Source organism: Heptranchias perlo, unplaced genomic scaffold, assembly GCF_035084215.1.
Source record: "Heptranchias perlo isolate sHepPer1 unplaced genomic scaffold, sHepPer1.hap1 HAP1_SCAFFOLD_359, whole genome shotgun sequence".
Lineage (NCBI taxonomy): Eukaryota > Metazoa > Chordata > Chondrichthyes > Hexanchiformes > Hexanchidae > Heptranchias > Heptranchias perlo.
The window spans coordinates 62,880-77,349 of record NW_027139371.1 but is presented as its reverse complement, the minus strand read 5'-3'; the positions used below and the strand labels follow the sequence as shown (position 1 = coordinate 77,349).

Sequence of the window (14,470 nt, the reverse complement as noted above, 5' to 3'; positions counted from 1 at the left end):
CAGTACTGACCTTCCGACAGTGCTGCACTCCCTCAGTACTGACCCTCCGACAGTGCAGCACTCCCTCAGCACAGACCCTCCGACAGTGCAGCACTCCCTCAGCACAGACCCTCCGACAGTGCAGCACTCCCTCAGTACTGACCCTCCGACAGTGCAGCACTCCCTCAGTACTGACCCTCCGACAGTGCAGCACTCCCTCAGTACTGACCCTCCGACAGTGCAGCACTCCCTCAGTACTGACCTTCCGACAGTGCTGCACTCCCTCAGTACTGACCCTCCGACAGTGCAGCACTCCCTCAGTACTGACCCTCCGACAGTGCAGCACTCACTCAGTACTGACCCTCCGACAGTGCTGCACTCCCTCAGTACCGACCCTCCGACAGTGCAGCACTCCCTCAGTACCGACCCTCCGACAGTGCAGCACTCCCTCAGTACTGACCCTCCGACAGTGCTGCACTCCCTCAGTACTGCACTGTGAGTGTCGGCCTGGATTATGTGCTCGAGTCTCTGGAGTGGGCCTTGTACCCATGACCTTGCCTGTCTGCCTCTATCGGTGTTTATAATTAAATATGAACGTGGGCAATTCAGAGAACGGGAAACAGAGAATAACAGGAGACGGCCCCGAGACTCCTCATCATTCAAACTGGTCGATAGAAAAATCCATCCCCTGATGACAGGGTCACAAGGTCAGTCAGTCATTACCTCAACATCTGGAAACAGCCTCTTAAAACACCGTCCGGTTAGAATCAGGTCTGTGTGCAGCTGCTGACGGACTCACTCCATAAATATCTTGTAATATTTTCATGTACACAGAGTATTTTTATAATTCATTCTGGGGATGTGGGTGTCGTTGGCAAGGCCGGCATTTATTGCCCATCCCTAGTTGCCCCTTGAGAAGGTGGTGATGGGCCTTCTTCTTGAACCGCTGCAGTCCGTGTGGTGAAGGTTCTCCCACAGTGCTGTTCGGTCGGGAGTTCCAGGATTTGGACCCAGTGACGATGAAGGAACGGCCGATATATGTCCAAGTCGGGATGGTGTGTGACTCGGAGGGGAACTTGGAGGTGACGGTGTTCCCATGCACCTGCTGCCCTTGTCCTTCCAGGTGGTGGAGGTGGTGGGTTTGGGAGGTGTTGTTGAAGAAGCCTCATGCAGATGGGACACATGGCAGACATGGTGCGCCAGTGGGGGAGGGAATGGGTGTTTAAGGTGGGGGAGGGAGTGGGTGTTTAAGGTGGGGGAAGGGCTGCCGATCGAACGGACTGCTTTATCCTGGATGGTGTTAAGTTTCTTGATTGTTGCGGCTTCACATGCACTTCCTGTCACGGACATATGCATCGAGCCACATAAGGAGATATTAGGACAGGTGAAGAGGTAGGTTTTAAGGAGCATCTTAAAGGAGGGGAGAGCGGCGGAGAGGTTTCGGGAGGGAATTGCAGAGTTTTGGGCCAAGGCAGCTGAAGGCACGGCCGCCAACGGTGGAGCAATGAAAATCAGGGATGTGCAAGAGGCCAGAATTGGAGGAACGTAGTGGACGAGTAATCCCGAGGCCTGGACTAGTAATCCCAAGGCCTGGACTAGTAATCCCGAGGCCTCGACTAGTAATATTGATGTCTGGACTAGTAATTCTGTGAGTCATTGGAGGACGGGAGAGAGAGGGAGGGTACTCATTGGAGGAGGGGGGAGAGAGAGAGGGTACCCATTGGAGGAGGAGAGAGAGGGAGGGTACCCATTGGAGGAGGAGAGAGAGAGAGAGGGTACCCATTGGAGGAGGGGGAGAGAGGGAGGGTACTCATTGGAGGAGGAGAGAGAGAGAGAGGGTACCCATTGGAGGAGGAGAGAGAGAGAGGGTACCCATTGGAGGAGGGGAGAGAGGGAAGGTACCCATTGGAGGAGGGGAGAGAGAGGGTACCCATTGGAGGAGGGGGAGAGAGGGAGGGTACCCATTGGAGGAGGGGAGAGAGAGGGTACCCATTGGAGGAGGGGAGAGAGAGGGTACCCATTGGAGGAGGGGGAGAGAGGGAGGGTACCCATTGGAGGAGGGGAGAGAGAGGGTACCCATTGGAGGAGGGGAGAGAGGGAGGGTACCCATTGGAGGAGGGGAGAGAGGGAGGGTACCCATTGGAGGAGGGGAGAGAGAGGGTACCCATTGGAGGAGGGGGAGAGAGGGAGGGTACCCATTGGAGGAGGGGAGAGAGAGGGTACCCATTGGAGGAGGGGGAGAGAGGGAGGGTACCCATTGGAGGAGGGGGAGAGAGAGAGGGTACCCATTGGAGGAGGGGAGAGAGAGGGTACCCATTGGAGGAGAGGAGAGAGGGAGGGTACCCATTGAGGGGGAGGGGACAGAGAGTATTCCTGATATTGGGATCTGAAGGAACGATTTATCGCTGATAGTTTGACTGAAGCATGAGATTGAGATCAGGCAAAGAAGATAAAAAAAACTCGAAATTATCCTTTTATTCACTTCCTGAACTGTATTTATCAGAAACAATCGATCCCCTAAAATAGTCAAATTGATGAAAAAGTGAGACATCCCCATAATTAATAGCAGGATTTCCATTTGCTGTTGGGGGTTTTGTAAATGAGTCGGTGTAAAAGTCTCCAGGTTTGGAGTCTGATTTATTGTCTCTTTAACCCTCAGACAGTATAAAAGGATGGGGGTGAATTTCTGACCCGTTTTATCCTCTCGCTGCCTCTGTCCTGTCGAGATTACTGGAGAATATTTCAGCTCCTCTCTGGGACACTAAACGCTGCTCATTTTATTCTCTGTCCGATCATTAACCTCCAAACTGAGCAACTCTGCTCTAAAATTAACTGTAACAAAGGAGCTGATTACTTGGTGATGGGGAGTGACCGCAATCTGTGGGATTGTACTTTATGGAGCCACTAACTCCTGTACTTAATAATACCCTAATTAACATAATTAACCAGGGGACTGAACCGTGCAGATAGCGAGAGGTTTAGTTAGTGATAATGACAGGCTGTTACTCACACAACACATTGTAAATCCAAGATAGAAACACTTAAAGCCCTGAAATAAATGTCAAGTGGTGAGTGGATTTGGAGAAGTAACAATGATTCATAAGATGCTCCGTTTACACTCCAGTGTGGCAGGAGCAGTTCCTGTAATATATGATCCGTGTATTGAAATATCTTCCCTTCCCACGTTGATGCAGCTGCACAGAGCAGGAGCCTGTTGTTTCTCTCCCTCCCTGGGCTGTGTGGTGATGTTTAAAAAATCGGAGAGCAAGTTATTATCTTAATGGCGAGCAACTGGAAAGTACTGCAGTACAAAGGGATCTGGGGGTCCTAGTGCAAGAAAATCAAAAAGTTAGTATGCAGGTGCAGCAGGTGATCAAGAAGGCCAACGGAATGTTGGCTTTTATTGCTCGGGGGATAGAATATAAAAACAGGGAGGTATTGCTGCAGTTATATAAGGTATTGGTGAGACCGCACCTGGAATACTGCATACAGTTTTGGTCTCCATACTTAAGAAAAGACATAATTGCTCTCGAGGCAGTACAAAGAAGGTTCACTCGGTTAATCCCGGGGATGAGGGGGCGGACATATGAGGAGAGGTTGAGTAGATTGGGATTCTACTCATTGGAGTTCAGAAGAATGAGAGGCGATCTTATTGAAACATATAAGATTGTGAAGGGGCTTGATCGGGTGGATGCGGTAAGGATATTCCCAAGGATGGGTGAAACTAGAACTAGGGGGCATAATCTTAGAATAAGGGGCTGCTCTTTCAAAACTGAGATGAGGAGAAACTTCTTCACTCAGAGGGTAGTAGGTCTGTGGAATTTGCTGCCCCAGGAAGCTGTGGAAGCTACATCATTAAATAAATTTAAAACAGAAATAGACAGTTTCCTAGAAGTAAAGGGAATTAGGGGTTACGGGGAGCGGGCAGGAAATTGGACATGAATTTAGATTTGAGGTTAGGATCAGATCAGCCATGATCTTATTGAATGGCGGAGCAGGCTCGAGGGGCCGATTGGCCTACTCCTGCTCCTATTTCTTATGTTCTTATGTACTGTTTCAACAACAACTACTTGCATTTATATAGCGCCTTTAATGTAGTAAAACGTCCCAAGGTGCTTCACAGGAGCGTAATCGTAAAAATTTAACATCGAGTCACACAAGGAGATATTAGGACAGGTGACCAAAAGCTTGGTCAAAGAGGTGGGTTTTAAGGAGCGTCTTAAAGGAGGAGAGAGAGGGGGAGAGGTGGAGAGGTTTAGGGAGGGAATTCCAGAGCTTCGGGCCGAGGCAGCTGACGGCACGGCCGCCAATGGTGGAGCGATTAAAATCGGGGATGCACAAGAGGCCAGAATTGGAGGAGTGCAGAGATCTAAGAGGGTTGTAGGACTGGAGGAGGTTACAGAGATAGGGAGGGGCGAGGTCATGAAGGGATTTGAACATGAGGATGATAATTTTAAAATCGAGGCATTGCTGGACTGGGAGCCAATGTAGGTCAGCGAGCACAGGGGTGATGGGTGAACGGGCGAGTTAGGATACGGGAGGCAGAGTTTTGGATGAGCTGAAGTTTACGGAGGGTGGACGGTGGGAGGCCGGGCAGGAGAGTATTGGAATAGTCGAGCCTGGAGGTGAGAAAGGCATGGATGGTGCAGTGGAACAGTAAACAAGAAACCTGGTCCAGAAATGTGAGAATCAGAGAGAGCTCGAGCGAGTGGTGGAGAGAGACAGTCGCTCAGTCTCTCTCTTCACTCCCGCTGTGGTTTCACACTGAACTCCCACCACTGATTGCCCCTCGAGTTTCCTCACCGTTTACACACTGTCATTCCATAGAATGGTGAGTTGTAGCACTGGGACAAGGGGCTGTTAATTATGGACCGAGGACACGGCAATTCAGGAGCACTTAACATCTGGACAGTGTGATTATTCATTCATACTTTTGACAGCTTTAGGATTCTGTTACTAATGGACACTCGTTTCATTCTAAATACAGACATTAAAATAATCTCTTCCAATATCCAGCTTTAGTCAGTGCCTTTAGAAAGATGCTGTGAGAATTGTAGATTCATTAATAAGAACATAAGAAATAGGAGCAGGAGTAGGCCATTCAGCCCCTTGAGCCTGCCCCGCCATTCAACAAGATCATGGCTGATCTTTGATCTCAATGCCATTTTCCTGCACCATCCCCATATCCCTTGATGCCTTTAATATCTAGAAATCTATCGATCTCTGTTTTGAATGTACTCAATGACTGAGCCTCCACAGCCCTCTGGGGTAGAGAATTCTAAACATTCACCACCCTCTGAGTGAACAAATTTCTCCTCATCTCAGTCCTAAATGGGCTACCCCTTATTCTGAGACTGTGACTCCTGGTTCTAGACTCTCCAGCCGGGGGAAACATCCTCCCTGCATCTACCCTGTCGAGCCCTGTAAGAACTTTGCAACTTTCAATGAGATCACCTCTCATTCTTCCAAACTCTCGAGAATACAGGCCTAGTCTACTCAATCTCTCCTCATACGACAATCCCGTCATCCCAGGAATCAGTCTGGTGAACCTTCGTTGCACTCCCTCTATGGCAAGTATATCCTTTCTTAGGTAAGGAGACCAAAATTGTACATAATACTCCAGGTGTGGTCTCACCAAGGCCTATATAATTGCAGTAAGACATCTTTACTCCTGTACTCAAATCCTCTTGTAATAAAGGCCAACATACCATTTGCCTTCCTAATTGCTCGCTGCACCTGCATGTGAGCTTTCAGTGACTCATGTACAAGGACACCCAGGTCCCTTTGAACATCAACATTTCCCAATCTATCACCATTTAAAAAATACTCTGCAATTCTGTTTTTCCTACCAAAGTGGATAACTTCACATTTTTCCACATTATATTCCATCTGCCATGTTCTTGCTCACTCACTTAGCCTGTCGATACCCCCTTGAAGCCTCTTTGCATCCTCCTCACAACTCACATTCCCACCTAGTTTTGTGTCATCAGCAAACTTGGAAATATTACATTTGGTCCCCGCGTCCAAATCATTGATAGAGATTGTGAATAGCTGGGGCCCAAGCACTGATCCCTGTGGTACCCCACTAGTCACAGTCTGCCAACCTGAAAAAGACCCGTTTATTCCTACTCTCTGTTTTCTGTCTGTTAACCAATTCTCAATCCATGCCAGTATATTACCCCCAATTCCATGTGCTTTAACTTTGTTCACCAACCTCCTGTGTGGGACCTTATCAAAAACCTTCTGAAAATCCAAATACACCACATCCACTGGTTCCCCCTTATCTATTCTACTAGTTACATCCTCAAAGAACTCCAATAGGTTTGTCAAACATGATTTCCCTTTCGGCCTTTCATAAATCCACGTTGACTCTGCCAAATCCTATTATTATTTTCTCAGTGTCCTGTTATCACATCCGTTATAATAGATTCTAGCATTTTCCCTACGACTGTTGTCAGGCTAACCGGTCTGTAGTTACCTGTTTTCTCTCTCCCTCCTTTCTTAAATAGCGGGGTTACATTTGCCACCCTCCAATCTGCAGGAACCGTTCCAGAATCTATAGAATTTTGGAAGATGACAACCAATGCATCCACTATCTCTGTCGCCACCTCTTTCAAAACCCTGGGATGGAGATCATCAGGTCCTTGGGATTTATTGACTTTCAGTCCCATTAATTTCTCTAATACTATTTTTTTACTAATACTAATTTCTTTCAGTTCCTCATTCTCACCAGACCCTTGGATCTCTGGTATTTCTGGGAGGTTTTTTGTGTCTTCTTCCATGAAGAGACACAAAGTATTTGTTTAATTTCTCTGCCATTTCCTTTTTCCCCGTTATAAATTCTCCCCTCTCTGTGTGTAAGGGACCCACATTTGCCTTCACCAGTCTTTTCCTTTCCACATACCTATAGAAGCTTTTACAGTCCGTTTGTATGTTTCTCGCTAGTTTACTCTCATATTCTATTTTCCCTCTATCAATTTCTTGGTCCTCCTTTGCTGAATTTTAAAATACTCCCAATCCTCAGGCTTACTGCTTTTTCTGGTGTCTTTCTCTGCCTCTTCCTTTGATTCAATACTATCTTTAATTTCTCTTGTTAATCTCTATTATCCAGCTTTAGTCAGTGCCTTCAGAAAGATGCTGTGAGAATTGTAGATTCATTAATCTCGATTCTCTCTGTATACGGCCCCCTCTCCATCTTTCTCACACATTAGTTTTATTGATTGCTGCAACAGCCACTTTCTGAAGATTGCGGTCTAACAGGCGAGCTGTGTGATCATTTGGAAAAGGATGTTGGTCTGATTCTGTGTTGCCGATGTTGGGGAGAGTATCAGTGTGTCCCATCCACAGGATGCACTGCAGCAACTCGCCAAGGCTTCTTCGACAGCACCTCCCAAACCCACCACCTCCACCACCGAGAAGGACAAGGGCAGCAGGTGCATGGGAACACCGTCACCTCCAAGTTCCCCTCCGAGTCACACACCATCCTGACTTACAATCAGAGAATCGTAGAATCTTACAGCACAGAAGGAGGCCATTCAGCCCATCATGCCTGTGCCAGCTCTTTGAAAGAGCTATCCAATTAATCCCACTCCCCCGTTCTTTCCCCATAGTCCTGCCAATTTTTCTTTTTCAAGTATTTATCCAATTCCCTTTTGAAAGTTATTATTGAATCTGCTTCCACCGCCCTTTCAGGCAGCGCATTCCAGATCAGAACAACTCGCTGCGAAAAAAATTCTCCACATCTCTCCTCTGGTTTTTTGGCCAATTACCTTAAATCTGTGTCCTCTGGTTACCGACCCTCCTGCCACTGGAAACAGTTTCTCCTTATTTACTCCATCAAAACCCTTCATAATTTTGAACTCCTCTATTAAATCTCCCCTCAACCTTCTCTACTCTGAGGAGAACAATCCCAGCTTCTCCAGTCTCTCCACATAACTGAAGTCCCTCATCCCTGGTCCCATTCTGGTAAATTTCCTCTGCACCCTCTCCGAGGCCTCGTCTGTCCTTCACCCGACTGTCGGAATCATCAGAGAATCTGGGAACATTGTGATGAGAGAATACGACCCACATAAAAGCTGATGTGTGACCTCTGATTGTCTGCGGGCCGTCGACTCATTCCCGAAATGCACCTTGTGTGAAATATGTGGAGCTGCCGCTGTCTCTGTCGCTGCTTCACTGCGGAAGGACCCTGACCTGAAGTGAGCCCGAGGGAGCCCTGCCATCTCCGACTGCTTCCTCGCAAACCAGCCGCAGATAAAGCATCATTAGGACCACAGGCTGGGCTGTGGTCTGACACCCAGAGCCCAGGATTATGGCCTGATCGGAAATAAGGGATTGTTTTAACAACGGACTGTAAAAAGACAACTGCCCCTCGATCATTCCGCCCGGAAAACTCTCCTCCTTTCTCTCTCTCTCTCCTTTTGGGCAATAAATGCCGGCCTCGCCAGCGACGCCCACATCCCGAGAATTAATAAACACAAATGATTCTTTCAGAACAACATTCCTGAGAAACTGGCTGATAAATTCTGTGATCCAGATATTCCTAATTCTGATACAACAAACTACACAGTGACAGGGAATCAACCCCAGTGACAGGGAATCACTCCCGGTGACGGGGAATCACTCCCGGTGACGGGGAATCACCCCCGGTGACGGGGAATCACCTCCAGTGAAGGGGAATCACTCCCAGTGACCCAGTGATGGGGAATCACCCCCGGTGACGGGGAATCACCCCCAGTGAGGATCAGGTGGGATCTTACTGTTGTGTTTCCAATTCCTGTGTAGTTTTACAATTCAGGTCTCTAAATATTTTAGTGGTGTGAAGCTATTTTTAGTTTGACAGAGCGAGCATCATTCCTCGACACGACAGCGATATAATTAACCAGCTGTCTAACCGTCCAGCACAGAGTGCAGTGAGATGGAGCGCGTACAGTTTAATCAAAACTTATCCCTGAGAAAATTAGAGTGGATGGATATTCCTGGATTCCAAGACAGTGTCGAGGGAGCTTTACTCTGTATCTAATCCGTGCTGTACCTGCCCTGGGAGTGTTTGATGGGACAGTGCAGAGGGAGCTTTACTCTGTATCTAACCCGTGCTGTACCTGCCCTGGGAGTGTTTGATGGGACAGTGCAGAGGGAGCTTTACTCTGTATCTAACCCGTGCTGTACCTGCCCTGGGAGTGTTTGATGGGACAGTGCAGAGGGAGCTTTACTCTGTATCTAACCCGTGCTGTACCTGCCCTGGTAGTGTTTGATGGGACAGTGTAGAGGGAGCTTTACTCTGTATCTAATCCGTGCTGTACCTGCCCTGGGAGTGTTTGATGGGACAATGTAGAGGGAGCTTTATTCTGCATCTAACCCGTGCTGTACCTGCCCTGGGAGTGTTTGATGGGACAGTGCAGAGGGAGCTTTACTCTGTATCTAACCCGTGCTGTACCTGCCCTGGGAGTGTTTGATGGGACAGTGTAGAGGGAGCTTTACTCTGTATCTAACCCGTGCTGTACCTGCCCTGGGAGTGTTTGATGGGACAGTGTAGAGGGAGCTTTACTCTGTATCTAACCCGTGCTGTACCTGCCCTGGGAGTGTTTGATGGGACAGTGTAAAGGGAGCTTTACTCTGTATCTAACCCGTGCTGTACCTGCCCTGGGAGTGTTTGATGGGACAGTGTAGAGGGAGCTTTACTCTGTATCTAACCCGTGCTGTACCTGCCCTGGGAGTGTTTGATGGGACATTGTAGAGGGAGCTTTACTCTGTATCTAACCCGTGCTGTACCTGCCCTGGGAGTGTTTGATGGGACAGTGTAAAGGGAGCTTTACTCTGTATCTAACCCGTGCTGTACCTGCCCTGGGAGTGTTTGATGGGACAGTGTAGAGGGAGCTTTACTCTGTATCTAACCCGTGCTGTACCTGCCCTGGGAGTGTTTGATGGGACAGTGTAGAGGGAGCTTTACTCTGTATCTAACCCGTGCTGTACCTGCCCTGGGAGTGTTTGATGGGACAGTGTAGAGGGAGCTTTACTCTGTATCTAACCCGTGCTGTACCTGCCCTGGGAGTGTTTGATGGGACAGTGTAGAGGGAGCTTTACTCTGTATCTAACCCGTGCTGTACCTGCCCTGGGACTGTTTGATGGGACAGTGTCGATGGGGCCTAACTCTGTATCTAACCCGTGTTGCTCTGTGCCCATTTCCAGGAGAACCCCTACATGTGCAACAACGAGTGTGATGCTCGCACGCCCGAGCTCGCACACCCCCCCGAGCTGATGCTGGATCACGAGGGCCGGATCCCAAACACCTTTTGGCAAAGCGTCTCCTGGAGGAGTTTCCCCGAGCCCCTCCTGGTCAATATCACCCTGTCCTGGGGCAAGACCATCGAGCTGACCGAGGATATCGTCATCACCTTCGAGTCGGGCCGGCCGGAGCAGATGGTCCTGGAGAAATCTCTGGACCACGGCCGGACGTGGCAGCCCTACCAGTTCTATGCTGCCGACTGCCTCAACTCCTTCGGGATGGAGCGGAGAACGGTCCGGGATCTGAGCCCAGCCTCGGTGCTGGACATCATCTGCACGGAGGAGGACTCCAGGGGCTACGTGTGGAAGGTGGACAAGACGGTCCGCTTCGAGATCAGGGAGCGGTTCGCCCTGTTCGGGGGGCCCCTTCTCCGCAACATGGCCTCGCTCTACGGCCAGCTGGACACCACCAAGGACCTGAGGGACTTCTTCACCCTGACCGACCTGCGGGTCAGGCTGCTCCGGCCGGCCACCGGGGCCACCAGCGTCGACCAGCTCAACCTCTCCAAATACTTCTACGCCATCTCCAACGTGGAGATTCACGGACGGTGAGAGCTCCTCGTCACCTCTGCTCAGGGTCACTGATCCCACACTTCACATCCAGGGGGCGCTGTATCAGGGCAAACATCTGGGGGATGGTCCATCAGGGCAAACATCTGGGGGACGGTCCATCAGGGCAAACATCTGGGGGACAGTCCATCAGGGCAAACATCTGGGGGATGGTCCATCAGGGCAAACATCTAGGATATACTATCAATTGACATCTGGAGGGCATTCTATCAGGGCTAACATCTGGAGGGAATACTATCATCAATAAGAACAACAACTTGCATTTATATAGCCCCTTTAACGTAGTAAATCATCCCAAGGCACTTCACAGGAGTGATTATCAAACAAAATTTGACACTGAGACACATCAGGAAATATAGGGACAGGTGAGCAAAAGCTCGGTCAAAGAGGTAGGTTTTAAGGAGCGTCTTAAAGGAGGAGAGAGAGGTGGAGAGGTCGCGAGGTTTCGGGAGGGATTTCCAGACCTTAGGGCCTAGACAGCTGAAGGCACGGCTGCCATTGGTGGAGCGATTAAAATTGGGGATGTGCAAGAGGCCAGAATTGGAGAGATCTCGGAGGGTTGTAGGGCTGGAGGAGGTTACAGAGATAGGGAGGGGCGAGGCCATGGAGGGATTTGAAAACAAGGATGAGAATTTTAAAATCGAGGCGTTGCCAATGTAGGTCAGTGAGCACAGGGGTGATGGGAGAACGGGACTTGGTGCGAGTTAGGATACGGGCAGCAGAGTTAGCCTCAGACTGTGGCCGGGGAGAGGGATGGAGCCGGTGTCTGGGGAACGGAGTTTGAGGCGGGGACTGAAGACAATGGCTTTGGTCTTCCCAGTATTTATTTGGAGGAAATTTCTGCTCCTCCAGTACTGGCTGTTGGAAAAGCAGCGTGACAAATCAGAGAGAGTGGAGGGGTCGAGAGAGGTGGGGGTGAGGTAGAGCTGGGTGTCGTCAGTGTACATGTGGAACCTGACGTTGTGTTTTCAGATGATGTCAACGGGGGGCAGCCTGTAGATGAGAAATTCTACACTCAGCATCTGGGAGACTCACTCGAGCTTTTAGTCCAGGAGAATCTTCAGACACTAATTCGAGAACAGGAACAGGAAAATGTTTACGCTGAGGTTAATTTGCCTCCAAGGAACTGTCTGGGTTTCTGCTTAGTTCAGCAAAAAGTGCCGAGAACAGCAAATGTGCTGAATGTGTGAGGACCAATCTGCAGATTTTGAAGCTTCACCTTCCCAGTGAGTTAAACAGCGGCCCGATGCTGTTAGCACAGAATCCCCGAGACCAGCGATCTCACACTTTACAACACAGAAACCCTCACAACACACTGGGCCTTTCCACATCGTATTTACTAAAGGGAAATCTTCATCACACTCACTGTTAATGTCAGCGATGCGATTGTGTCCTTTAGAACATTAAAATATATATTTCACAAGGAGGTGATCCCAGACCGACCTTCCCCAGAAACTGTAAACTCCCATCACAGCGACTAAACCCTCTTCAATGTGATAATGACCAAATAATCTGTTTTATGATATTGGTTGGTGGATAAACATTGGTCAGGACACCGGGGAGAACTCCCCCGCTCTTCCTTGAATTCTCATCCAAAAGACAGCACTTCCGACAGTGCAGCACTCCCTCAGTACTGACCCTCCGACAGTGCAGCACTCCCTCAGTACTGACCCTCCGACAATGCAGCACTCCATCAGTACTGACCCTCTGACAGTGCAGCACTCCCTCAGGACTGACCCTCCGACAGCGCAGCACTCCCTCAGTACTGACCCTCCGACAGCGCAGCACTCCCTCAGTACTGACCCTCCGACAGTGCAGCACTCCCTCAGTACTGACCCTCCGACAGTGCAGCACTCCCTCAGTACTGACCCTCCGACAGTGCAGCACTCCCTCAGTACTGACCCTCCGACAGTGCAGCGCTCCCTCAGTACTGACCCTCCGACAGTGCAGCACTTCCTCAGTACTGACCCTCCGACAGTGCAGCGCTCCCTCAGTACTGACCCTCCGACAGTGCAGCACTTCCTCAGTACTGACCCTCCGACAGTGCAGCACTCCCTCAGTACTGACCCTCCGACAGTGCAGCACTCCCTCAGTACTGACCCTCCGACAGTGCAGCACTCCCTCAGGACTGACCCTCCGACAGTGCAGCACTCCCTCAGTACTGACCCTCTGACAGTGCAACATTCCCATAGTACTGACACCGAGGAGTGCCAGCCTGGATTATGTGCTCAAATCTCTTGTGATCTTTCGACTCAGAGGCGAGATCTCATTATCACATTGCTGTTTGTGGGATCTTGCTGTGCGCAAATTGGCTGCTGTGTTTCCTGCATTGCAACAGTGACTACATTTCAAATTTACTTCATTGGCTGTAAAGCACTTTGGGACGTCCTGAGGTGGTGAAAGGCACTGTAGAAATGGGAGTTCTTTCTCTTTTTAGGGTTGACCCATGTTCCTGGTCTCTGCTGCTCCAGTCAGTGGGAATTGTCCTGTGCTGGGAATTGTCCTGTGCTGGGAATTGTCCTGTGCTGGGAATTTCCCTCTGCTGGGAATTTCCCTGTGCTGGGAATTGCAATGACCTTTAACTGGGATCCAGGACCTTCCTGTGATGGAGACACCAGGAACCTAAGCTGGTAAAGGGAGAGCTGAGCCCCGGAGCAGAGAGTCCGGTGTGTAACGGAGCTGCTCGGGGTCATTTTAAACCAGCTTGTCCCCTTGTTTTTTTGCCAGGTGTAAGTGCAATCTTCACGCCAACAACTGTGCCCTGGAGAAGGGGAAGCTGAGTTGCGAGTGTGAGCACAACACGACGGGGCCGGACTGCGGGAGATGCAAGAAAGGCTTTCAAGGCCGGCCGTGGAGAGCCGGCTCGTACCTCCCGATCCCCAAAGGGACGGCCAATATCTGTGAGTAACGAGGGCTTCTCCGGCCCCGCCTGATACCGGCGGCACCTTGGGTTTCAGTTCAGATTTCATTCTAATTCCAACTCCCGGCAATGCACCGATTCCAAAATAGAAGCAAATGGATGTTTGTGAATGAATTAATGTGTAAACAGAGACTCAGAGCGGGAGATTGGACAGAGACAGAGAACAGGAATAAGGACTGACTCCAGGGGGAGGGAACCACGAGGGGGAGGGGAAGGGGGTCAGGAGGGGGGAGAAGGGGGTCAGGAGGGGGGGAGAAGGGGTTCAGGAGGGGGGGAGAAGGGGTTCAGGAGGGGGGAGGAGGGGTTCAGGAGGGGGGAGAAGAGGGTTCAGGAGGGGGGGAGGAGGTGTTCTCAAGGGGGGAGAAGGGTTTCAGGAGGGGGGAGAAGGGGTTCAGGAGGGGGGAGAAGGGGTTCAGGAGGGGGAAAGGGGTTCAGGAGTGGGGAGAAGGGGTTCAGGAGAGGGGAGAAGAGGGTTCAGGAGGGGAGAGAAGGGGTTCAGGAGGGGGGAGAAGGGGTTCAGGAGGGGGGGAGGAGGGGTTCAGGAGGGGGGAGAAGAGGGTTCAGGAGGGGGGGAGAAGGGGTTCAGGAGGGGGGGAGAAGGGGTTCAGGAGGGGGGGAGAAGGGGTTCAGGAGGGGGGGAGGAGGGGTTCAGGAGGGGGGAGAAGAGGGTTCAGGAGGGGGGGAGGAGGGGTTCAGGAGGGGGGAGAAGGGGTTCAG

General features: G+C 50.4%; 1 protein-coding gene across 2 annotated transcripts in view; it reads left to right on the top strand.

Moving 5' to 3' along the window:
- Nucleotides 1-14,470, top strand: part of LOC137311567 (netrin-G1-like) — a 73,146-nt gene that overhangs the window by 44,056 nt on the left and 14,620 nt on the right. For both annotated transcript variants that reach the window (XM_067978698.1, XM_067978699.1), the window contains exons 2-3: nt 10,168-10,811; nt 13,561-13,733. In XM_067978698.1, coding sequence (XP_067834799.1) covers nt 10,168-10,811; nt 13,561-13,733 — 817 coding nt within the window. The remainder of the gene's footprint in view (nt 1-10,167; nt 10,812-13,560; nt 13,734-14,470) is intronic.